The following is a 26688-nucleotide window of genomic DNA, read 5'->3' as shown; positions in this document are numbered from 1 at the left end:
ATATTAAATTCTTTATAATATTTTTTTCGATGACTTCACACGTTTTAACCAAAATACTGTTCAAACTTCTATAAACATAAAAGTCAAAAGTTTAACAGTAAGTGAATAAATAGCTCGAAATTCGTATACTACTTTTATTTAAGGTAAATCTGAATACTTTGAAAACATAAATAAATAAATAATAGCTAAAAAATCTATAGTGAACAAATATATAGAGTTTAAAAATACAAACTGTTAAAAGAATATTAATAAGTATTATAATATAATACTATAATATTTATACCATATTATAGGGTTTTCACTATTTTATATGCAATGCGTATAGTACAGTAAGTACAGTAAAGTTAATAGTATACGACTTTTACATAATAGGTATATTTTATACTTGATTATTATGTCAATTGAATCCCTCCATGCAGAATAATAGGTACACTTTAAAAAGATATGTATTATTTGGTTATTCGTTTAATATATTTTAAATACTTATACGATTTTATTTATCTCCTAGTCTATATATTTTTAAATACCTAACAATAAAAAAATATCAATCTGATAAAGTATTGCAACTATTTTGCCTGCGATCTACTATTAATTATTTATTTTAATAAATGCATACGTTTATAAATCTACTCAATCATAGGTATATTATTTAGCCAATGAGTAATAACTTGTATAGTTGTATATGTATACCTAGTTATAATGCAGCCACCATAAAATTATTGAAACATTGTAGTTTATTGGTACAATTATTATTATATTAGAATTTATATTAAATTAAATGATTCAAAATATATTATACTATTAAATTATTATTATTATACTCATAATATTGATAGTTATTAAAATTAACATATTTTTTAAACATACTTGTATTCTGTAACTTGGTTAAGTAAAAAATGTATGATTATAATATTTCTTTCAATAATTTCTACAGGTTTATCTTCTGTAGGAAAATCATCGTCATATTTGCCATCATCCATATCAGAATCATTTAGATCGTCATCTAAATCAGGTATGTTACTAATCTGTTAGTGTTTGCATTAAAGTTAATTCCATCATCAGTCAATAGTTTTGTTTCAAATTATTTCATTCTTTTATTTTATGCATTTAAATAACTAAACATGTAGGTAAAGTAAATAATATTAATACATCTAAAAAATGTTTTATAATTAACATTAAAAAGTATGCAATTAACCCATCCATCTTACTAATAATAGGTAGGTATATATTATTATTCTTATTAATAAATATTAAATATTATTACATCATTCATATTCATAACATTTGTATGGTTTTAGTATAATTATAGTATTATAAAGTTTGAAACCAGTTCATATACAAATACATAGTATAATATAATAGTCTGGTTTAGTGAAAGTGTAACATTTTCCCTGAAATACTACACTATAGAAGTATTACATTAATTATACAACATTGCAGCAAATCTATATATTTTATAATATTATCTCGTACTTTGTGAATCATAAAAAATAATAAAATTATCACCAAAAATTAATCTTTTTTTATAACCTTGTATGAGATATTGAGATAGAAAATATATTATATTAATAATCAATCATAATGTGAACATTGAAATTTAAAAGGCTTATTTGAAAAAAATAAAAATTACGATAAAATAAGTTAATTGAAACAGTGGTGGAAAAACTTCTCATTTTATTCCTCTCATACTCTAACATCTATTATACGTATTACATAAAAGTATAGAACTAAAATCATAGCATTTATATTATAGGTGTCCAAGTATATGGAATGTGACTAACGTAATAGTTCACGGATTTCTAAAAAATATTGTATCCTTCCCAATGACACAAAGTCCTAAAAATGTCATTAAAATCTTTTTTAACATTTTCTAACTACATATATTTACCTATAATAATATAATATATATATTATACACATTTGTTGTTTCCATATTATTATACAAATATTATATTTATGTATATTTTTTGTCTTTAACTTATAACTTGATTAAAATGACCAAAAAAGTCGCTTTGCTAATAGTAAGTTTCAAATGGACCTCATTATTGTATAAGCTAGAGCTTTCTAACCAGAGTGCTGTGAACTTTATTTAGAGTTCCACGAAATTATTTAAAATATATTTTTTAAGAAAAAACTATTTCATGAAAAATATAGCAGTATGAATAATAAAACAGACTACAATATAAAACCTATTGTTTTTCATATAATTTATAGAAATATTGCGATGTTCAATCTGTTTTATCTACTTATGCAATTATGCAGTGCTAAATAAAATCGAAGTAATCTATACTTTATAACCTAACCTTCCGGATTTTTAAAAAATTGGTAATTAAAGGTGCCTTGAGCCAAAAAAAGATGGGAACCTCTAGAATAATCCATTTGTATGGGTTTATTAAATTAAATTAAATCATTGCATAGAATTAACTATATTTTATAGTTTATTAATAATTTTAACTGATTTATCTAATAAAAATACGGTAGATTGAACTAATTTTTGCTAAAATCATCACATTATAACATATTTATAACAATAAATAATTATGGTACCTATAGTATTATATACGAATGTTATTAATAATTATTATTATCATAATATAGAATTGTTATTAACTTATAAGTCAATAACGAGTATAAATGTACATAATATGTATAAAGTTATGAATGTAGGTTTTTGATAAAAATATGTCTTCAATTGATTCTAAATGTAGGTAAATGCAGTTTCTAGAGTTAATATTTTATAAGTAACAACAAAATAACTGAAATTGTTGGGAGCAGAGCTATAATTTTTCGTTTAAGTATCCAATTTTATTTTATTTGAACTATAAATTTGTTTATTGAAAAAAATGTGTATATAATAATGAAATATTAGAAAAATAAATAAATTCCTTAAATTTTAACTTAAGAATTAGAACTTAGAACTTATAATTTTGAATTTCGAAGTTTATATACACAGGACAGGTATTAATTTTTTATTACAACAAATGAATAAAACCTATCTTGTTGAAAACTAGAAGTTAGAAATATCCTCTCATTTTTTTTTTAATTTTTAGTTTTAACTTTTAAAAAGAACTAGGACTCTCCAAATCCAATTTTCAATCAGAAACCACCCTTAAAGTTAGAGATTAAAGCTTTTTTCTACATCTGAAGGTGATGTCACAGAAAAAATAAAACATATCATTGTTTCACTTAGAATCCTAAAACATTATTTTATGTATCAGTGTATCTAATTATTAGTGTATTTAGAAACATATACTTTTAGTAATGTAGTATGCGTAATTATAATGAAAACTAACTAATCTAAATCAGTAGAATAACATTTAAAATATGTATTCTCGATGCTCATAACCGATATTATTATAATTTATAAAATATGTTCAGTGTAATAAAAACTTCAGTGTGCTTACGTATATAGCATAAGTATAGAATCATCCCACACGTCATTCATTCAGTTTTTGTTGATAAGTTTAAAGTAAGATTTATGAGTAGTATTTATTCATTTGTACTCAAAATTTCAGTTATCGAAACACGCAAAGGGAAAAATTTATCCCTATCCACCGCCACAGCAGGCTGAATATACATTAATATAATCGAAATATAGGCAGGTATCCATATATAATATACAGTTATAGTGGTAAAAAAAATAAACATTGATTATCGTGTTTACTTCGGTACCTATACTCACGGGTGTTGGCGTGGCGGCGTTTGTATGTAGCGTGTATATAGGTATATATAGCGTGACTGACATCCCTTTTTCGCAATAAACTGTATAAAAGCCAAGGTGTCTCTTCGTGACAGTCATCGAATCGAACAATGCAATATAAAATTTCACACAGGCAAGACTGTACGGTGGGAGGGGGCCACAGTTAACTTGGTTATGATTAATGGCCCTGGCCCCCTCGCCAAACGACTTTAGTCCATCCCTATTAGCAATAAATAAAAATATTATATACATTTTTTTTTGTTTACCCAGAGCGCATTGTCTCGAAGCTTTCATTCGTATCCACCCTTCACCCTTCACCATACACACGTTAACCTCGGCACCATAAAACATTTGACTCAAGATGTAATCAAAGACGAGAAAACTCACCAACCCGTAAATAATAGGGGTTTTATTTATTTTTCCAATAGTTAATGCATCAGCTAGGGTGATGTATTGGAAAATGAGCCCACACCGTAGTCAAATTTAATATTTTCTCATATAATACATATTCAATACAAATTGCTCATATATATATATAATAATTATATATCTAAATAATTAACAATTAATCAAGTTTTGTCTATTTTTATGTATGTATGATATTAAACTAACTAATAATATTAAAATGAAAACATTTTTGCAATTGATACATTGTTTGCTTACACAGTTAAACTAATTAAATTTAAAAATATAAAAAAACAATATTATACATATACGGTGTAACGAATACTATCCTAATTGTACGGAAAATTATTTTAAAAATTGTGAAAGAATTATAATTTTTATGGTGTTTAAAATATATATTTTCAACTACTACAGAGATTCGAACTTTGGAAAGTTATTATTTGAAACACGTGCAATGCTCCATTGTCACAACGCATATATACGTCACCCCTCTATAGTTGAACGATATTTTACATAATAAAGAGAATTTATGACAATAATAATTATAATTGTTACTAGTGAATTAAATCGAAGTACGGCATGGTTACTTTTGTCTGTCGTCGATACCATATCACATATCGTTTCTCTACCTCCCACACCCCTAACCATGCAATGTTATAGAGTCTTTGAATACGCTCACTCTTGCCCACTATCACCCCGACTCCTTTGGCCCCCTACACACCGTATACTTCGCCCACTCGCCGACCGCCACGAAGAGTTTTCGAACATGACTAATCTCTATGGGTTTCCGTTTCGGAATGGAAAGTCGGCGGCGTACGGTTTCCTGCCGTACGCACGGCCCGAAATAATAGCCCCAGTCCACACGCGTCGCGGCCTTTGTCAATTAAAGGCCCTTTCGGTCCATTTCACCAGTGGACGACCGCCTTTAACGAGCGACCCTTTCACTCTGTCCTACAACTCGACCATTGTTTGTTTATGATTAAAACCAAACGGGCCAGAAAAAAATACGCGCATAATAATAATAATAATAAAAAAATAATAATGTACACAATAGTGTTTTTATACGGAACATCTCACATGACATTGCAATAATTTTTCATTTTTATGACAACGAGCGGCGATGTACCGACGTGACTATATAGTAATATCATTAAGTCGAATTTTATGTTGTTTATTTTTTTTTTATCAAATGAAATTCGCTTTTTACTAACATTATATATTTTTATCTTTTAGGTAGGCAATAACCTTAAAAGTTGTACTATAAAAAATTAAAATATTCAGACAATTAGCATTACTTTAATACAGTATATAATTAGAATCGTAATAGAAATTATTAAACTAATATCCAACCTAAGTACCTAACCTATATATTTCGAATGTTATTATTTTATATATCATAAAATTCTAACTTCTAAGATTGTAATACTAGGATTTTTTTTTTATTCGATAAAATAAGACATTCCCTAGTCAAATAAGCTATCTAAATCTAAGGATACTTATAGTGAATAGTGATACATAGATTTTAACTAATTGAACATGTTAATGCTTACCTATTTAATTAATGCATTAAGTTAATAACTACTAAATGTTTGATAAACTACATTTTTACAGCTATACATTGTATCATTCGTCTTTAATAGAAAACCATTAATCGTCATATATAAACTGAAAAACAAATATTATAATAAATTAGTATTAAAAATTTAATAAAAAATCCTTAACATCCATGGTACATGTAAATTAGTACCATATTATTTAGTATAGAGTATATTATTATATTTTATTAATAGCTGGTACCTACTACCTATAGAATATAAGTAGATCACAAAATAAAATAAAATAATATTAAGTAAATCAGTAAATGTATATTTATACTTTATAATTGCTAACAAAAAATGTATACTTACGTATTTGACTCAACTTTAAAACATATGTTTCTTTTATAATTTAAAATTATTTTCACCTGGCGTAGATTTCATTAAATCGTTTAATGATATTATTCGTTGCTATAGCTTGGTTCCCCTACATCTAAATAATAATAACATAGGTGAATTTAATAATAAACCAAAGTGTTCTCTGTAGGTACTAATCACCCCTAACATCAATTCATTATTATAGTACACCGATGTGTGGTCATCACCTGTCTATACATATATACATATCTGACAGCCTAATAAGTCTAATTTCAATTTATATTGTGTTCATTGTTTAATCCCATTATGGCATTATTGCTCATGATTCATTGTACATCCAATCATCATTTTAAGATGACTGATTAGTGAAATATTGAATATATTATAATATAGTGTTATAAGGTACCTATTATGTAATTAAATTACAGAAATAGAAATTGATTAAAAATGATTAAGTCATTCTATAATTATTAAATTTATTTACTATTAATTTATTATGGAAATGGACTTCTATAGAAACAATACGATTAAAATTTGAAATAATGTTGAGCCATTTTTCAAATTGTGATTCAAACTTCAAAATAATACTTTTTAAACCGTAATCAGTGTGTTAAAGGATGTCGGCGCACTACTTATTTGTTATCTTTATCTGACCCGCGTGTAGGCGCGTAGTATAAAAAACTATTAACGATTAACATCCTAATTCTTAGCAAGGTTGAGTCTATCATTCTCAAATTTACGATATTGAGGGTGGGTCAGAAAGATAAAAAACTAATAGTATGATTGCATTTTTTTAATTAATAATAACACAAATATTTAAACCACACGTGTAATATTAATTGTGTTTAATATTTATAACAATTTTCGTTAAGTATTTTTATTACATTTTTAACATTGTTAAACAATTATTGATTAATTATTAAGTAATAATTGAGGTGTATTAGAAACTTAAAATTGTGTTTATCAGTATTCTTATTTTACTTCCTTTTGAAAGATGAAAGTTCAAGAATATTGAATAACAGAGTGCGCTAGGATATTGAGTTTCTCTCCGATCGATATGATTCGGAAGGGGTGCAAAAAAACGGAAAGAAAATATTAGTAACATAGAGCGCACTACTCCATCTGAACATTGATATCACTTTAGGTAAACTATAATAAATAAATATTTTTTATTATGAAATATTTATCTACATACATTATAATAACAATTAATAATTAAAATTGTATTTTGAAATTTGATTCTAACTGGAGTTTGGCTTGCCTATTCTATTATAATATGTTTATACTTTATACTTTATAGCAGAGATAGGTAACTTAAAAGTTTAAGTTACTAGAGTGCCAATTTTTAGAAAATTAAAATCTACCGGGCAGAAAGTATAGAAAGCGAAAAAAAAAACAAAAGGCCATTCAAAATATACATTTTAATTAGCATTTATTTTGTTAATAATAAATAAATAATCATTCTCCATTGAAGTATTTTCATCATAAATTTTACGCTTTTTTGCGGACATTATTAAGCACTTCAAAAACACGAAAATAATAAATTCAATGAAAGCACGACACGAATGTACAAACGGCTATGATTAAAAGCAATAAAAGCTATACATATTACATATACTATACATATGTGATTATATGCTATATCATAACATTTAGACATTTTACGATGTTCAATTATAGGTATCAGAAAACAATTATTATATCAATAAGATAAACTATACATATAATTATAGAATATAGAGTATAGACGATAAGATTTAAAACTGTATGATGTAATTAGGAAATGTAGGACGGGCCAGATAAAAAAGGCTCGCGGCCCGCCAGTTGCCCACTCCTGCTTTTTAGGACCTTTTAGAATTCACCTATCTATTTAATAATAATAGAAACTTAGATATTGAGTATAAAAACACAGTTAATTTTAGCTTACCTAAACAGCACAATTTGCATAATAAGGAAATTCTATAACATATATTACAACATAACAATATCACATAATATCAAATTATTGTACTAAACCTAAATATTTACTATTTACTAATTTATAAATTATATTTAAGACCAACTGTTAATATAATAACAAAATACTTATAATCATCGACGATGTCTATATGTGTTACTGTGCTTGCTCGTTTAAATGATAATAAATAAATTAAAGATTGTAAATCAATATAATATTTTTATACCTTTATGTTTATTTAAGTATTCATTTATACATTTAATTCACTGAACATACTTCTATAAATTATTTAAATTTATAAGTTGATGCCATAATAAGGGAAGTTCCTAAACAATCATTAAGTACCTAAATAATTTAATTTTGTAAGTTAATTATTTCTTTGTAAAAAACATGTAAAACAATAATTTTTATTCGTAAAAAAAACAATTTACGATTTTAATAACTATTAGGTATTCGAGTTAAAAGTGAAATAGATTTTGTAGGAAACATCATAATACCACATTTTTACACTAATAAGAATACCTATAGTCAGCAACAACGTAATATATAAAAACCCTTTGAGACGTTCCCAGTTGTAATACCTTTTGACTTTTCTACGAAAAAAAACACAGCCTATTGTTATATTTGTACATATGTTATTATATTATGTGGCGGCGACCCTTTAGAAAATTAATAATGCTCCTCTGAGTGGCATGTTGAATGTTACAAAATCAGATAAAAATAAGCGTGCGGTTACAAGCGTGTTGCCCACGTTTGCAATATATTATATTCTCTACGTTACCTTATCGTTTCCTGTTCTTGACACTGCACGTGGACGACAACCGTATCAATACATATTTTTTGTGCACCCCAGTTTTGGCCCTACCGTATCTTTACTGACAATAATTGAGACATGACTCACAGATAATCCATAAATATATATATTATATATACATATATTATATGATACATAATCTTATATTTTAATATTGTATAGGACGTAATATCGTCCATATAAATAAAGTGTAAATAGTAAATAGGTATTATAATTTTATTATCTAATTTTCAAAGTTAACTATTTAATAATTATAAATAGTATGAAGTGACTTTCTACAAAAAGTCTCTTCAGTCTTCACCTACGACCTATCCATAATAAATCTAACACCTATCATACAGCATTTGTACTTATTGTAAATAATTATTCTATAAGTCGTGTAATAAAAAAATTAAGTTTTATGGTATTGTATATTATTATGATTCATATAAAAATTATAAAAATTATAATGATCTTCATTCTTATATAATAGGAAAGTTAACACGTCATGTATTATTATTATTTATTAATAATATTAATAGGATATCTAATAACACACTCCTTTTAACTTCATTTAAAATTATTTTCGCTTATTCTCCTACTTAAAATAGTATTGAATAAATAACATTAAATTATTATTTTTTGTTTTTTCAACGATTTAAATTAAAATTTCCAATATTTTTACTATAATATTATTATAATTATTATTGCCATTACATTATTGGTAAACAGAATACATTTTTTATTTTATCTTTTCCGAAAATTGAAATAAATTCATTTTTTCGATTATTCTTTTTTAAGAATGACTTTTTAGAAATTAGGAGATAGATAAAATCAAAAATGTGGAAGTCTACCTCAAGTAAACTTGACGACAAATTCAAATTCTTATCACTTAACTAGAATAATCGGTACTTTTAAATTAAAACACATTAAAATCCTTATATTCTACGTGTGTTAGATAAATAATCATTACTTTCAATCCCCTTAAAAACTGAATACGTTATTGACGTATTCGGTGTAGTGTGTATCCTTAATAATATAAAGTCAAATACATACCCATCTTATATCTGTAATAGCCTCGCGAACACGATCTGTAAATTAATTAAATATTGTTTAAAAATTGTATAACTTTTTAATTTTTAATTTAATGTATCAACTAATAAAAATATTTTTTATACAGTTTACTCTCGATTATCCCGCGAGGTCGGATTACCTAAAGTCTTCCAACTAATCATCTACATACATATTACATAGTATATGTTTACAAAAATTATAAAATTAAAAATATTTTCGTAATAATATATGAATGTTTGAATAAAAATAAAACATGCCTACTCTAAATTAATTTTTGTTAAATACTATTTAAGATTATATGATTTAATTTTTGAGTAATACTTATAAGTAATAATTATAACATTTTCGTTTAAATTTTAATTTTTCGGATTATCTACGGAATTCACTTATCTGTAGATGCTAAACCACCCTATTCTGTAGATAATCAAGAGTACACTGTATTTACATTTTTTCTATTATATAGAATGTAATTATTAAGTAACTAATGATTTTACTTTTCAAACTTTTATATATTATACAGGTATAAAATAAATACTTGATAATATATAACTTTTAAAAATGCCCTCTAACAGTTTTATTTATTACAATTAAAAAATAATAATAATGCTACTACCTACATATTTGTAATTAAATATATTAATAATATTGTAAATTTTTATAAGATTTTTATTTAATCATTTTCATAAGGTTATGAGTAATGTAATATTGTATTTTGAACATTTTTTTTCTTATAGTTGGGAAATTTTTTCCAGGGTTCTTCGTTTAAGATTTTTTCTAAGAATTTGAATTCCAAAATTCACATTATTGTGTATTATTTATTATCATTAATTATAAACACGGTATTTATAACCAATGGTATGAATGTTTGATAATATGTAAATTAGGTATTGTTGTTATTTTCTAATTATTTATTTATTTTGTAAAACCAAATACTAATTAATATTCAAATTACTACTATTATTTATTCTTCATAATATTACCATGTATATAATGGAATTTTTCTCTATAAATTAAAAATATTTATTATTAATATTATCATTGTATTTCTTAATGAATTTATAGTTTAGTGATACACACAACTAAATACTAGGAAAGAGTACCACCAAAACTTGACTCTTTATTTTAATTATGAATAATAAATAATAAATATTAGACAGTATATTTAAGTCAAAAAACTTACTTCATTTTTTACTAACAAAACTTAATAAACATTTAAATATAAATAATAAATATATTAGACTATTGACGTTTAGAAATTTGGAACAAGAAAAATTATAAATCATCGTTAAAAAAAAAGTATCAACATTTTTGCGTGTTCAATTATTCGCTGTATACACGATACACCAAATGAATCTATATATATTATATCATGTATACAATACAACTATACAAAGTATCGCGATGTACTTAAAATATTATGTATTGGATTATAAATGCGTTGTACACCGAAAAAAATGGTGTGTAACTGGCGACAAAGGGTTGATACAATAGTGTGAAGTATTTATTGTTTAAATGAGTATATATGAGCTAAGTACTACATAGTAGAAAACAAAAGGCCTGCTTGTATACATGGGGATTTTTCTTTTATGACCACAACCACCACACTATTTCTGACCATTTTTAAAGCCCTCCCCGACCAAGGCACTCTAAACGTATTTTTAAAGTAATTACACTTAATTACAGTACTATTTGGTCCACTTTTAAAGGTTCTTTTGTGATCACCATTCACTACCGCTGTTTCGTATATTATGAACGTTATAATATATCTAACACCCAATTTCTCACTGGGAGGTATACTTGTACGTCCTATGGGTTTATATAAATTATTTTTATATATAACGTGAAGTTTTTTGCTTAAAAAAAAACATTAATTCTTATTATTTCTCAACGTAATATACTAATATAATATATATTGCAACCTATGATATAACATATTATATAAAATGTTATTGAAAGTTTGATACATGCTAATACTTTTAGTAAAACTTTGGTTACGATTAAAAATTGATTATTGTTAACATTTTATTTATCAAAAAGGTTAACGCGTATCGACAGGTTTGTTTAGGTTAGATATAGTAATTATTAGGTTTAGCAGATATATATAGCTATATAGGTCACTTTGACAAGAATTTTTAGACACTATCTCTAGATATATAAATAATTTGTGTGTTTTTATAGTTCCCAAGTCTACTATTTGAAAAGGCTTATTCTAAAATTTAAAATAAAATTTACTCGACTGCTGTATATTATTAAGAGAGAAACGGTCGATCGCGGCTCCTCAGCGACCCTCGATCACCATGGCAACGCATCGATTGTGTCCGGGCGTTGAAACTATTCCAAATTACCTGTGGGGGACCTGAAATAATTATTTTTTATTATTGTTTTACTCGGTTTACCGTCCACATGCAGTACAAAATTTATAAGGTATCGATCAAGTTTGGTTACGTCGCATATTTTTAGAGTACCTACACGCAATAATTTGTCTTTCAATACACGCGAAAATTAATGTGCGAAAAAAATTTATGAAAAAATGTTAAATATCCAAAATGCTGCATCGATTCAACTAATTAAAATAAATCGTGTCTTTATTTCTAACACTGCTGTTATTTTCTCGTGTTGGAAGTGGTTATTGAGTAATATGAGTATATAAATACCTATATTGGTATATTATAATATCGATGATATGCGTATTCAAATGTTAATAAATCTGTATATTTATTAAAATGTATGCAGCTTTAGTTAATCTCACAGTCACAGCTGACACATGAAAGCATACGTGGATAAATGAATAAAAACGCAATAATAATAAAATATATGAAGCTCGAAAATCTAAGTACAATTAAATACAAACAATACAAATTGTCAGCCACACAAATTTCGACACGCGTTTGTGATAATTTACATCGTATCGTTCAACAAGCTTTCGCAAATCATCATGTATTGGATAGGTATGACAAAAGACAAATTGTAAAATAGGTAAAACAAATGCGAGCGAAGGGAGATAGTTTTCCGTAGCGTTTTCATTAATTATTATAATGCTGACTTCAACTTGAAAAATAGCATATTACATTATTACAATATGATACTACCTATATATTATAAAAATGCACGGAGATAGATAAGATATACTGGAGCGCGCACTCGGCCGTAAAAACGAGCCGTCGTGTTTGACGTTACCCCCACCACCGAAGGGCAAAACATTTCATTTTTACATAGGAAAATACGATGAATTTGTAAATAACAATTTATTTTCGTTCTTAATAGGTGAGATATTTACTCAAATGCCTATATAATCTCAAGCCTTTTCGTTAGTTTGTAATTTGTTACAATTTTGTATACCTAGTACCTATATTCAATATGGTTGTCTCGTGTTCAGCTTTTGGATGTACTAATAGGCACATTAAAGGTGGAAGTATTTAGTTCCACAAGTACCTAAATATTAACATTTTATACAGTTTTATTTGTGGCCAGGGGCCCGGAGGTTTCTTGAAGCCCCGATGGTTTTATAATTTTATATAATTAAATATTTAATCAATGAGAAGCGGAAAAAAAGCCCAAGAAAATAAAAGTGCTATCATTGTAATCTTATATTTTGAAATATTTTATAAACTGTGGTTGATTGTTGATTATACAATGGATTTACAATCATATAATACATTTTTAATAATAAATAATAATATTTTTTAAATAATTTTATCATATAATTATTTAATAGAACATAGGAAAAAAATATTAAAAATACAAAATATTCTCGTTTGTGGTAACATAATAATAACTAATAATTATAATACGAGAGATCATAGTCATAATAATTAAATAATATAATAATAGTAAATTGTTAATTTAAAAAATAATTTTCGATAAGTAGTCTATACAATCATGATAAAATTCAACAATACCTCTAGGCTATATCTATACATAAAAGAATTAAAATTAACTTAACTGTATAATAATGATAATTAACTATAAAAGCTAAGTTAAAACAATACAAAATTTAACTGAATAAGTTATATTATATTAATAAGTTTGATTGAACAAAAATAACTAACAAATTAAGTTATTATACCTACCTAAATATTAATATTTTATAATATATAGATTTCCACTTAATAATCCTGAATTACTTAAAAAATGGTTGATTGAAGTTAAAAGGAAGAATTTTATACCTACAATGTATAGCACTTTATGTAGTGAACAACTATTTATAAACAAAAATGTCCATTGTAAATCTCAAAATCCCTGCTTGATCACTTTCCATATCGTTATATCTTATATTATAATCATGGTAATACAATAAGGTAATGAATAATTACTACTACATTTAATTTGTTAAAGAAATAAGAAAATAAATTAAGAATTATGAACGAAAATAATCATAACTACACGTATATCGTATGTAAAAATGAAATGTTTTGCCCTTCGATGGTGGGGGAAGCGGGATTCGAGACGGCTCGTTTTTTGTATCATTGCGGGAATGGCGAGTGCGCGCTCCAGTATATCTTATCTATCTCAGTGTAAAAATGTAAGTTTTCGATATAATTCTAAGTTGTTTTTTTGATAACAACCCCCCCCCCCAAAAAAAAAAAAAAGAATACCGATGTATAATGTATATGGCAATGGGACCATAACAAAATCTCCACCCTCCGACACCGAGCAGTCATAATTATTATAATATAATATTTATTATGAAGATGTTCACATTGACCGGCGCGCGGCGTTGGCACAATATGCTCGATGTCAAATGACGGCGAAGCGGAGCGGTATTTTATGGGCGACCACCCGCGTGCGTCGCATGACCGTATATAGTGACAAAAATCGGTTTTTACGAGAAGCACGCGCCCGACTCCACCACGTTCAGAGTGAGTGAGAGAGTGGAGGGGTGAAAACATATTGTGCAAATCGACAATGCACGCGCCCGCGTGTGTGTAAATATAATATACAATAATAATAATAACAATAATATGTATATGTATAATAATAAACGATATATTTACTGGATCACGTGCTCGGCCACTTAACCGACCGAGTGTATCAGTTTCACCGATTTTCACACGGTGTCGGTACGCCGTTCCCCTCTCACCGTGGCGTCACGACTACCCGCGGGGTGGCGGATTTTTTTCCCGTGTTTCCACCGTATATATACGTTCTCCCTCGCACGCCGGTAGACCTTGACGGCACGCTGCCCCCGCTGCAGCAGTTGACTCTCGATCGCCACCAACAATGCGCAGATAATTGGACGGAATGATAATGTAGATTATAATATATTATAATAAAATATAAGAACATTTTTTTTTTCAATACGTCAAAATCGTACACCCGATGAACACGTACACACTTCACATGCATCACGCTCATACGATTTTATGCGTGTACAACGGCAAAAACTACCATAAAACCGTGATATATATTATAATACAGGCTAACACGCCGTGTTAAGTTACTTTTAAATTAACATACTAGAAAACATGAAAAATTAATAGATGAGTCAAGAGTTTTTTTTTTTTTTTAAATCAAATGCATGCACCTATTTTATCGACAAATATATCATTTATAAATAGTAGGTATATATCTTTATTGAACTGTACAGTATTTTTTAGAACTATTTCATTTAATTTCCAAAAAAATATACCGTAAAATCAATTTTAGTTTTACCTGCAGGCTATAGCAATATAAGTTTTACGATTTTGAAAAATTTCTACAGAATTCCATCTAAATCACACTCGTAAAAGAAAGCGGTGAAATACCTATAGAATCGGAAGCTTTTAAGGATAGTTTTTATTCCGGGCCAAAAGACGAATATAAAATTAGCGTCGTAGTGTCTGAAGAAACATATAGTGCTCCTTAAAGGATCAAATGGCTTGGAATGAAATCGCGAACCCCAATACACGAAAATAAAAAGGCACTATAATTTTTTCCTCCCTCCCTACATCATGACAGTCACTATTGCCATGGGTCACCGCCAGTGAACAACATAATTTTTGCATCAGTAGACTTTTTTTCCCATCAAAATATTTTATTTCACCCTGTGCACATATTCTTTTGATAAATGCATTTACTAGCCCGTGACAAATTTTATTATTAGTCAAATTTTTATATTATATTTTAACGATAAACGTAACATATTTTTATTTTACTAAAATATTGATCTTTTTAAAATACAAAACATTAATTCATTTTTATTATAAAAACCTACTATATATATTTAAACATAAATAAATAATATTATTAATAAAATATGTAGTTGTATTTAAATGCTTATTAAACTTAAAAATATTACAATCCAATTGCGAACATATTTTATGTGTTTTTATTACACTGAAATCATTAAATGTACAATGTTATTTGACAAAAATTCTCAACCTCGTTTCTTTCTTAAGTAATGAATTAATTTAAATCTTAATTTAGAAATTTTAAATATACTTAAGAGTTAAGGATCAGATTTTTAATTTAAGGAGTATCCTGCGGCAATACTTATACTACAAATATTATAATTCTATTATCAAACTTAATTTTATAAAATTTCAGCTGGAGAGAAATTATTATTTACTTAATTATTAATTTGTATTTTTGATATTATAATAATATATAATTTTTATTCCTGAAAAATTATTAAGCAATTAAAAAAGAAACAGATTTTATTAATATATTTATATTTGTTTTAATACAATGTGACAATGTGGATATTTTAACATTTATTACTATCTACGGTGTATGATTTCATACACCGTAGTTAGAAACTATACTAACTAGCTTTAAATATTATGTTAATTTACCTACATCTAGAATAATTTTAGTTCATCTCAAGATTTTTCTTTTTCTTTAGACCAAATACCAACAATTTCTTTTATAAATACTAATATACTTGTTTGAATTACATACAATTTTAAAATTATAATCATTGCAAAAAATTAATTTCTTTAATATTAGAACGAATACGATAAAATGATGTAATAAAAAAATATAATAAGTGTAAATTGATACTAATTTGCTTAGTTAGAAAAGCTAATGCTCCAATAATAACTGTAAAAACTAAAGGATTTATATAACAAACGTGTATAGTTGTGTTAACCTTAGACTTAAGTCCTTAACAGATAATATTAGTGATCGATATTTCAAAAACCGTTATTTTCGCATATAACTACGCACACATTTGGTTACTAATATAAAAAGCTGTTAGTAGGTAGAATTTTTAATTATTTAAATATTATGCGGTTTACAACTGACCGTGACCGTGGCCGTGGCTTAGTGCTTGTGTAGAATGCGCGTATTAAGGGATTCATAATATTAACGATGATACAAATTAGCGAACCGTGATGTAGAAAACAAAGTTATATAAACAATGTGTTCATTAAACATGGTATGGATTTAAGACACACTTACAATATAGCCATTTTAGTATAAGAAATACTAACACGGTTAATAAAATAATATTTAGAAGAACTGTTTGAGACGGTGTTATGCTAGAACTAAGAAGGAAAGTAGTGCGCCCCTAAATTTTGTTCACTTCAAATATGCCCCATCTATATATTAATAAATTGAAATTAAAATGTAATAAGCTGCATAAGTAAATACGTTTATCAAAATTAATTGGAGAGATAATAATAATATTGAAATCTCGCGTGATCTTGCCCTCATAACTATAATCATTGAAAAATAATATCACCTCTTGGGCTCTAGTGAAAAAAAAGTCCTATACTGGCGCATTGCCACTGATATACTGATAGTAGTAATATTGAACATGTTTAATATAATATTAAATGTAGTACCTAATACCTATATTATACCAGTAGATTAAACATAACTTTTATATAATGAAATATAGAGACGATAGTGGTATGGTGTATACTGTATACCTATACCACGTATGGCACAAAGAATGCTCAAGTCTCTCAAGAAACTTTAAGTGTTCAGATGTTAGTATACACACGTATATTATTTTTACTATAATAAAATAGTATAAAATCTACTAAATGTCATGTGATAAAAATTGTGGAGATTATATTTGTATTCTTAAGCGGTTACTTCCATTTTTGTCACACAAAATATATATTATATAACACATATATTAATATGCTATTGCATTTCATATAGTTTATACTATACTTATGACTTATGAGTATTCATCTATCATCTTCAATAATAAAAAAAAAGCTATATCTAAAAAGAATTTTTGATTCATTATTATAACAGATAGTACTATAAAAAATAAATTAAATCAACATAACAATATTATTTCTAATCATAATTTTCAAAATATACTCGGGTATAAGATATATCTATAGATTTTTAGATATTAAAACGAATGTTTTATGGACAAAATCGTTGTAACTTGTAAAACATCGGTGTGTTAATATTATACAATATGAAGTGTAAACATATTCAACTAGTTAAAATAAATCGGAAATTATGTATTGTAATTTAACGCGCACTATACGCACAGCGTGTTTATAAAAGTGGCGGCGGTGAAAAAATATTTATATTAATGAAAGCTGTTAGGTATGACTAGTAAAAAAACCCACCAACAATGGAAAAAAATGCAATGTGGTTCTAATTAAAGTAGAAGGAAACGTTAATGGAAAAGACGATAAGAATAAACGTCGGAAGGAAGGAAGGAAGGAAGGAGGAAGGAAGGAAGGAAGGAAAGAACGAACGAATGCCTGAACGTACTTAGTTATTAGCCGACACGGATGAGGACAGGGTGAAAAAAATTCAGAACAGGGGAGTGCATAGTGAAATGTTGGATGGATGGACGGAACGCCAGCAAACACGGCACGTATGTTTTCTCCGGTACCCTCTCCACTCCCACACTGACTACTACCCCTGTATTCCCTGCTTTCGGTTTCCACGTCGCAATATCCTATCCGACCAATCCGGAAGTACTCGAGGGGAGTGATTTGTCGTGGGCGCCGGTGCCCGATTGGTCGTCATCGATTTTTCCGACGCCGCGCCCCACGCGTCCACCGTCGTCGTGCGAGCGACTCCCTTAAGCGGCGCTGGCAATACCTCGACGACGCCAGCGGGTCAGTTGTATAATCGCGTCTGGTCTGATATCATTCTCTCGATTGTTTGTCATACCACCGAGATATTTCATACACACAAGTATTATAGATATATATAAAGTTACACGTGTAATATTTAATTCTTTAACATAAATACACCGTTTCGATTTAATCGAGTTCAAACTTTGGTTCACACTATACATATGGCATTATTGGAAATAAACGTAACGATCGGGTGAACGATCTGCCGTGTGAATTATGTTGGACATCAAAACATCGGATTACTTAAGCAGAAATGGGACGTTTCCCAATTTATCAATGATTTTTGCCGGTATGTGTTTATATTTTTATTTTTTATAACAATTAACATACTATATTAACTCAATAACTCCAGCATTACCTACCAGTTTTATTTATTTTAAAACAAAAATATTTTACATTATTTATTGATAATAGGTTATACCTATTACCTATTATATATTTTGAAATTTTTTCTTCCTATATTTTTTTGAACCCATATTATTTATTCATTTTTAAATATTTTAAGCTCCTCTACTTACAACCACATATAAATTACCTACATGTCTCTTTTGTTAATATTAATATTATTATACCTTTATAATAATAGTTACTTGCTGTATATATCTATACTCTATGTAACTTCTAGACTATTATGTATATACTATATATGCTAAATAAAAACCTTGGCTACGTTTAATAATTTAAGATTAGTAAAATATGATGGCATGCAAATGTAAATAATAAGTAAAAGACCCTGGGAAAACTCTCAGCTATATAGTAAGTTTCAAATATAATACCTATTCATTGATTAAATCGCTGTTTAAATCTATGTTAAATTTGAATTCAATGATAAATCATTACATAAGGAAAACGATTCTAATGTGCAAAGATTTATCAGCTGCTATTTTTAAGGATATTATTTATTAATATTACTATTCGTAATTTATTTTTTTATTAGTATGTAATACAACAAATTAAATTAACTTAAATCCAAAGTTATTGAATTTATTATAATATTATATAATTATATTATACCTATTATATATGATTGATAATAACTTATAAGAAAATACTAACGTATCGTAAAATGATGTAGAAAGATACCTATAACAGCTTTAAATCAATCTGAATATTTTGAAAATTTAGTTGTAAATATCAGAATATCAAATAATAATAAATGTAGCAACAAAAATTTCAACTTCCTATATAAATAATAATTTGAAATAATTTTTTGGAATTACAACAAAATAAGTAAAATCATTATATTTTATGCTTAATATCTAATATCAATGAACTATATAAACATTAAAAATGTCTAAAAATGTCCTCAAATATTTCTAAACAGTTTTAAATTAGTCTAACTATTTATTTAATTAGGTTTATCATATAAAGATAATTAATATTTAGAAAAAATGTTGAGTCACCACAGTTAATATTTTACATTAATATTTTTAATTACTCATAATAAAAATACAAAATTAAATTCATAAAAACTAATGCAGCGTAAATATTTCCGTTTATTTATAATTTTTTATTATTTTTTTACACTTTTAATCATCAAAAAATGTATTTTTATTTCCCTAAATATTACTAACTAGATAAAATTTTATACCTAAGCTGATGATTGAAGTTTTTTGTTACAAAGACATGAATGATATGAATAAGTGTTTCTCTAATCTATAATAAATATATGAATTTATAAATGATATCCATTATCATAGAATTAAATAAATAATATGTACAAAAAATATATAGAATTGCATGATGATTAAGATTTTTAGAACATATTCAAAACATTTATACCTTATGTCTATTATTCATATCTGAGACTTTAAACAAATTTATAATATAATATAATAATGTACTGAAAATCAATCAAAGTAACTTTTAAATACCTATAATATGTACATTATACATGTAAACAATATATATTGAGGGTATTATAATCATAAACCTATAGAACATATATAAAAACAATTAATTGCTTATGTTCTTCTAGAAATTAAGGAGGAAACATCAAAAGAAATTGTAAAAATATTTTACAACGGTACCTATAAATATTTCATACTATCAACCTCTCATCGTGAAAGATTTATTCCTATTTCGCTATTAATTGTTTTTTATTTAAATATATATAAATATATAATTCTTAATAACGCAAGTTAAATTAAAATAATTAATAATATAAATTAACATAAGAATAATTTATTATAATATGTAATGTTTCATTATTATCTGTGACACAAAAATGTATATATTCAATTATTGTTTTAGATACTCATTATAAAGGATCATGGAGTACACATTCATCAGGGCAAACACAAGGTATGCATTTAAAGTTATTTTATAAAAACCTTACGTAAATAAAACTGAACTACCTATACATTAATAACAAAGTGATTTAACTAATTACTTATTTTCTAGTATACAATTTATTTAAATTACTATAATTTGTTAATATACTTATTTTTTATCATATAAAAAAATATTTAATTTATTATTGTATACTCATTCAAATATACTTATAATAACAATAATTATAACAAGTTAATAGATAATGATAACAAAACTAGAAGTATAGCTTAAATCAACAGTTTTGTTTATTGGTTCATAACAGATGTTCTTAAAGTTAAATATAATAATATTAAAAAAAAATTCAACTGAAATGCTGTTAATTATTAAAACGTTATCTATTTTATTATTTTTCACAAAATTAGAATATTTTTAAAAATTAATTTTATTTAATTATAAAATAATATAAATATAAATTGAGAGAATCAGTTGTATATATTATTATTTAATTAAAATTAAAAATTATTCCATCGTACAAAATAAACGAGAATTCAATAAACAAAACAATAAACGATTCAGATAATATGAATATGGTGAATTATTTGAAAGGAACAATTTGTTAAAAACATTAAAAGGGAAAAAAAGTTATCCTAAATAAACACATGGCATGATTTGTCACGTTGTCCAGTAAAATCAATAAAATCATAAAAAAGACCTTACCTTTTTGATCGTCAACTAAACATATATTCTCTCTTTCCTTTTTTCCGTCCCAATCAAGACAACAATTTTAGGGGTGAAAAGGTCTAGTACAACAAATGCGCTTGATCACGCACGAACACTATCAAAATGTTATCGTCTGAGCCGGTTTGGACAGACAATCAAATAACATCCACATGGATGAGCAATTCTTCTTGCATGTAAAGTAGATGTTATCCATTGATTTTGTACCGTTACTTTATCTCGCTGAATAAAATTATCATAAAGCAAACATAACATTACAAAACAGTATTAAAAAAAAATAATAATAAATATACTTTTTAATATAGCAATCACGCTAAATCATCAAAACTCTTATAAATTTAAAAGTATTAAAGTTTATTCATTCAATATTCTTAAATAACTTTAAGTGTGTTATAATAATACACATTATAATAAAAATGTATATTCTTTAAAATCTTAATTCTAGTTTAATTATGTTATATTTATATTTTATATACTTTAATAGTTTAATCATATTGAAAATTCTTTACCTACATATTAATTATTAGTATACTACTATACTTTTTTATTGGCAATAATTATAATAAACTTTAATGCCTTATACCTACATGAATATAGAGGTTAGTTAAATTTAATTATAAAAATTATATATATTTATTATTTATATCATCTTACTTTTTTTTAATATAAAATATTTACAATACGCACGATAGAAAATAAGTGCAAAAAGTAAATGTGAAAAGGAATATTAGAATTTGGAATAATCAAAACAAGAGATGGGAATTCATACAGTGACAGTGCTTTTAAATTATATTACTCGTATTTTAAATAAAGAGTATGTCTTCTACATAAGTTCATTTTTAGGCGTCTAGGTGAGTTACTTGGAATTTGATTTTAAGACTTGACAGGAGAATTTGTATGGTTAGGTTGTTAAACATTTTGTTTTACCAACAATTTTAATTAATCAAGTAAGGAAATAAGATAAAAAATGTAAATAATTAATTATAAAATGTATACAATTTATAGTATATTAAATTTAACTACTTATATGATTTTTATTCTAAAATTTGAAATTTTTGTTTTTAGCTAATAAAATATAAGATATAATATAAAAGATATAAGATATTTGTATGGATAAACTATACTGAAAATATTGAAAATTTCGATATACGAGTTATTTAAATTTTGATTAATAAATATGAATATCCAGTAATTACTATTGTTATTAAAAAAGAATGATCTTTGTAACAAATATCTATTGATATAAATATATAATTATGTATCATATGTTTCTTATAATTGTTTATTATTTACTAATTTTTTTTTTTTTTATCTGTATATCTTTCAATATTATAAAGGCGCAGACATTATAGTATATCTTATTATAATATACTATAGCAATATAATGCTATATTATCAGTAAGTGTGTTGTGTGTAAGTTCAAAATTAATTTTAAACTTATCAAACTTCTAAAAAGTTAGAAAATACATAACAAACAAGTTATATAATTATGATACCAATCAATATGTATTAATTATCATTTACTAATTGCAAGTCATGTAAAAATAATATAACTAAAACATTTATAATATTAGTTAGTTATTTCATATTTACAATTAGAATAATACATTTTAATAAACATACATGTGAAATAAAGATAAGTTTTCTAAATAAGATATCCGTAAATCATAGATTACTTTATAATTTATAATATTTTATTTAATAATTCATTATTCTATAGACTATAAGTAGGCATCGTTTCAATAAAATTCTAAACGTAGTTATAGTGAATCATAATTTTCTTGTCAGATGAAAAATAAAAATGGAATCTCTATTAACTATAAATACCTCGGGGCGCTTTTTTGTGTTCTATAAAACAAGCTGAATATGGACATCTAATTCTATTATAATCTCTTGTTATTCGACCACCGTCAAAGGCCACAGGCACGATGGTTCAATGAACTTTGATTAGACACATCAAAGGCATGTTTGTTATATATCACCGACCGCATTACGAAAACCGCCCTAGGCTGGCCGTCACCTTTGTAAAAGCGTCCAACTGTAAAAGCTGGTAAATAGCTGGGGGTCTGGTGAGTTTCGTAATATTATGAAAATTCAATCAAAACATGCAGAAACGCATATATTTTTTTGACAACTTTAATAAGAATATTTTATATGACATTAATTTCTAATATATCAAACAGGATACTCCAGCACATGTTTCATTTTGTATTAGATATAATATAATGATAATTGTTAGAAATCGAATGTAATTTTACCTCAGACAAATTGTTATTCCGAAACTTAAAACAAAAAATATTTTCAAAAGCAACTCTTTTCTCAATAGCACTCTGTTCAATGTCTATAGGTATATAATTATAATATAATATTCAAAACGGTTCGTCGGAAATGTGTTACGCACGTTATTCGATTCCATTAGTGCAGTACAATACATAATACTCGTCCCGGTGCGACAACGAGTGCTAGTCGACTAAAAGTGTCGTAGCGATATTATTGTTATGATAAATCGAACAAGTGGAGTGTGCACGGGATTAACAATAATGGAGGGCGGTGGTAGTTATAATTAAAATTAAACTCCTCCGGCCGTACGTAATCGCAAACGCAGACACGGCGAAGCAGCAGCTTTTTCTCGTAGTTAATAATAATATATTGAGTGGGCGGATTTCGCTAGCGTACCGCTGCCGCCGCCGTTGCCGACGACTGCGGCTGCCAAACGCCCTAACAAGTGACCGTGAACAAGAGTAGCCGGTACTCGCGAACACAACAGGCGGCGCGGCGTTTAACTCGAACCCGAAATCCATCCCGTGGGATTACGTTGACGACGACGGCGGCGGCGGCGGCCCATGTCCAACCGACCGTGTCGCCCTCAACGCCGATCGTATTATTATTATATCGTTGATATTATGATAATATATGATATAATACGAAATGTGCGGTATATGTTTCTGTATCGTATTTTGTATACCGTGACAGCGGTGACTGCCAGATTTTTTATGCCGATTTAAAAACAACCCGATGAACGACTGGCGTGTACTCATCGGTCAGCTGTTGTCGCGATATTCGCTAAACAGAATAAATCACATTTTCGTTTTTTATCCTAAGCACACACATTATATTTAATTGAGTATAAATGAACGACAATAACTTAAAAATACCAACCATACATCACAAATCTGTCTAAAACGAACCTGTGAGAAATTCGGGAGGAATATTGATGTAATATGTGTTCATTATCTTGAAAAGAAAGAAAGTATAAAAAAAAAACAGAAAAACAGAAAAACTTAGGGAGACGTTTGCGAGGTCAAATAACAGTTAAAAAGTTGCTAAAGCCCACAAAAGTACAAGTAGGAATTCTATCATACTGAACATCATTATTTTAGTTTTTAAGCCAGCTGAGTTTACTTTATTACCACGCTCCTCTAGAAAAAATAAAAAAAAACTGGAACTTAATCGAGTTGATAAAATGATAGTGTAATTATATAAATTGTCGATCGCACTTCATTACGAAGTTATATATCCTTTTTAAGTTTATCATTTATCTTAGCATTCCCTACCACCATTTTTGAAATCACATAATATAATGTCGTTGATCCCTAAATAAGCTTTTACAAGTTATCTTAATTGGTTTTTAATGATGAATCTAATTTTTATTATACTTGAAGTTTTATAGAGTTTTAGTGAGTCAAATTATACTTATTTGTCTCTTAACTATGTTAATTAGTAGGGAAAAAAACTTATTTAATTACTCGTATTTTGGAATTGGATAGTTTGCAACTTATGTATGGCGTAAGCATGTATGCTATTAGTATACCTATAAAAAGTTTAAAATAATAAATTGAGTTAATTTATCCATAAGATATAATACTATTTACCATATTTTATTCTTTAATTAAGTTTACTGCTTATTTGTTTTTGATTGGAATTTAATTATTGTAGGTATTTATACCTAATTTTTAATTTTTTTATATAACATTTTATTTTAATGGATTAGAATAATTAAGGATTTATGGATTTTTCATTAGAAACTCAATTTAAAATTGTTTATAGATATTAAAATCTCAATTTTTACCGTTGAAGTTACCGCTTAGTAATGTTAAGCTATTCGATATGATTATTTTTTATAAATTGGGAATACGCGGGTGTTTTTTTTCCTGCTATAAAAAATGATAATGTATACCATTATCATACATGATATAAATTCACCCTCCTCTTTCCTCCAAAAATTAGCTTATAAAGTAGAATTGCCACTAAACCTAGATGTATTAGATATAGTGAGTATCATTTATTTTTAAAAAAATCTTTGTTAACATTTAGAGGGAAATAATGTGTTGAAAAGGGTTGTGCAGAATAATGAACTTTGGCTGTGGTTATAGAGAGGTGGTACTTGACATACAAGTTATGGACCGAAAAAGAAGAACGATCGCCCTTTTCCCCTATACTCTGTACCTTATCCCTCGCGATCCCTTTAAGCTGTCAATCAGCTCAGGCGGCCGTATACACGAGTCCACGTGCCGATAATGGAACTGCTAAAGCATTTTTGTAAGCACTCAGTTGTCAGACCCCGCTGAAAAGTATCACGTTTAAAATGCAACCTAAACGTCGCTTATCAAGTCAACCTGAAAGAATAACAAGTCACAGTTATTTACTCACTGACCCTTTTTTTATACTTCCCTCCATGACAAAGTTATTAGAAGATCCCTAGGAAAAAAACACAATTCCGGTCACTACGTCAACATTTTACAGAAGCAGCAGTTTCTAATTAACTCAGCGAAGTGAGAGCCAAAGCCAAAATA

At 26.8% G+C, this 26688-nt stretch overlaps 1 protein-coding gene and 1 long non-coding RNA gene across 4 annotated transcripts in view; both read left to right on the top strand.

Annotated features, from left to right (window-relative positions):
• The window catches only part of LOC114120073 (DNA-binding protein D-ETS-3-like), a 53337-nt gene that overhangs the window by 10744 nt on the left and 15905 nt on the right, over window positions 1–26688 (top strand). Inside the window, exons 5-6 of one of the 2 annotated variants that reach the window (XM_027981876.2) lie at window positions 935–1012; window positions 21137–21187. In XM_027981876.2, the coding sequence (XP_027837677.1) occupies window positions 935–1012; window positions 21137–21187 (129 nt within the window). The remainder of the gene's footprint in view (window positions 1–934; window positions 1013–21136; window positions 21188–26688) is intronic. The other variant, XM_050210882.1, reaches the window with a different exon arrangement.
• Window positions 11672–15402, top strand: LOC126555900 (uncharacterized). 2 transcript variants are annotated; one of them, XR_007607002.1, is made up of 3 exons: window positions 11672–12266; window positions 12576–12790; window positions 14534–15402. It is a non-coding gene; the product is annotated as an uncharacterized LOC126555900 (long non-coding RNA). The 2 variants fall into 2 exon arrangements; XR_007607003.1 differs by having other exon boundaries at window positions 12576–12818.

This window comes from Aphis gossypii, chromosome 1 (genome assembly GCF_020184175.1).
Source record: "Aphis gossypii isolate Hap1 chromosome 1, ASM2018417v2, whole genome shotgun sequence".
NCBI lineage: Eukaryota > Metazoa > Arthropoda > Insecta > Hemiptera > Aphididae > Aphis > Aphis gossypii.
Note: the sequence above shows the minus strand (reverse complement) of the source record. Positions and strands in the feature narration are given on the sequence as shown.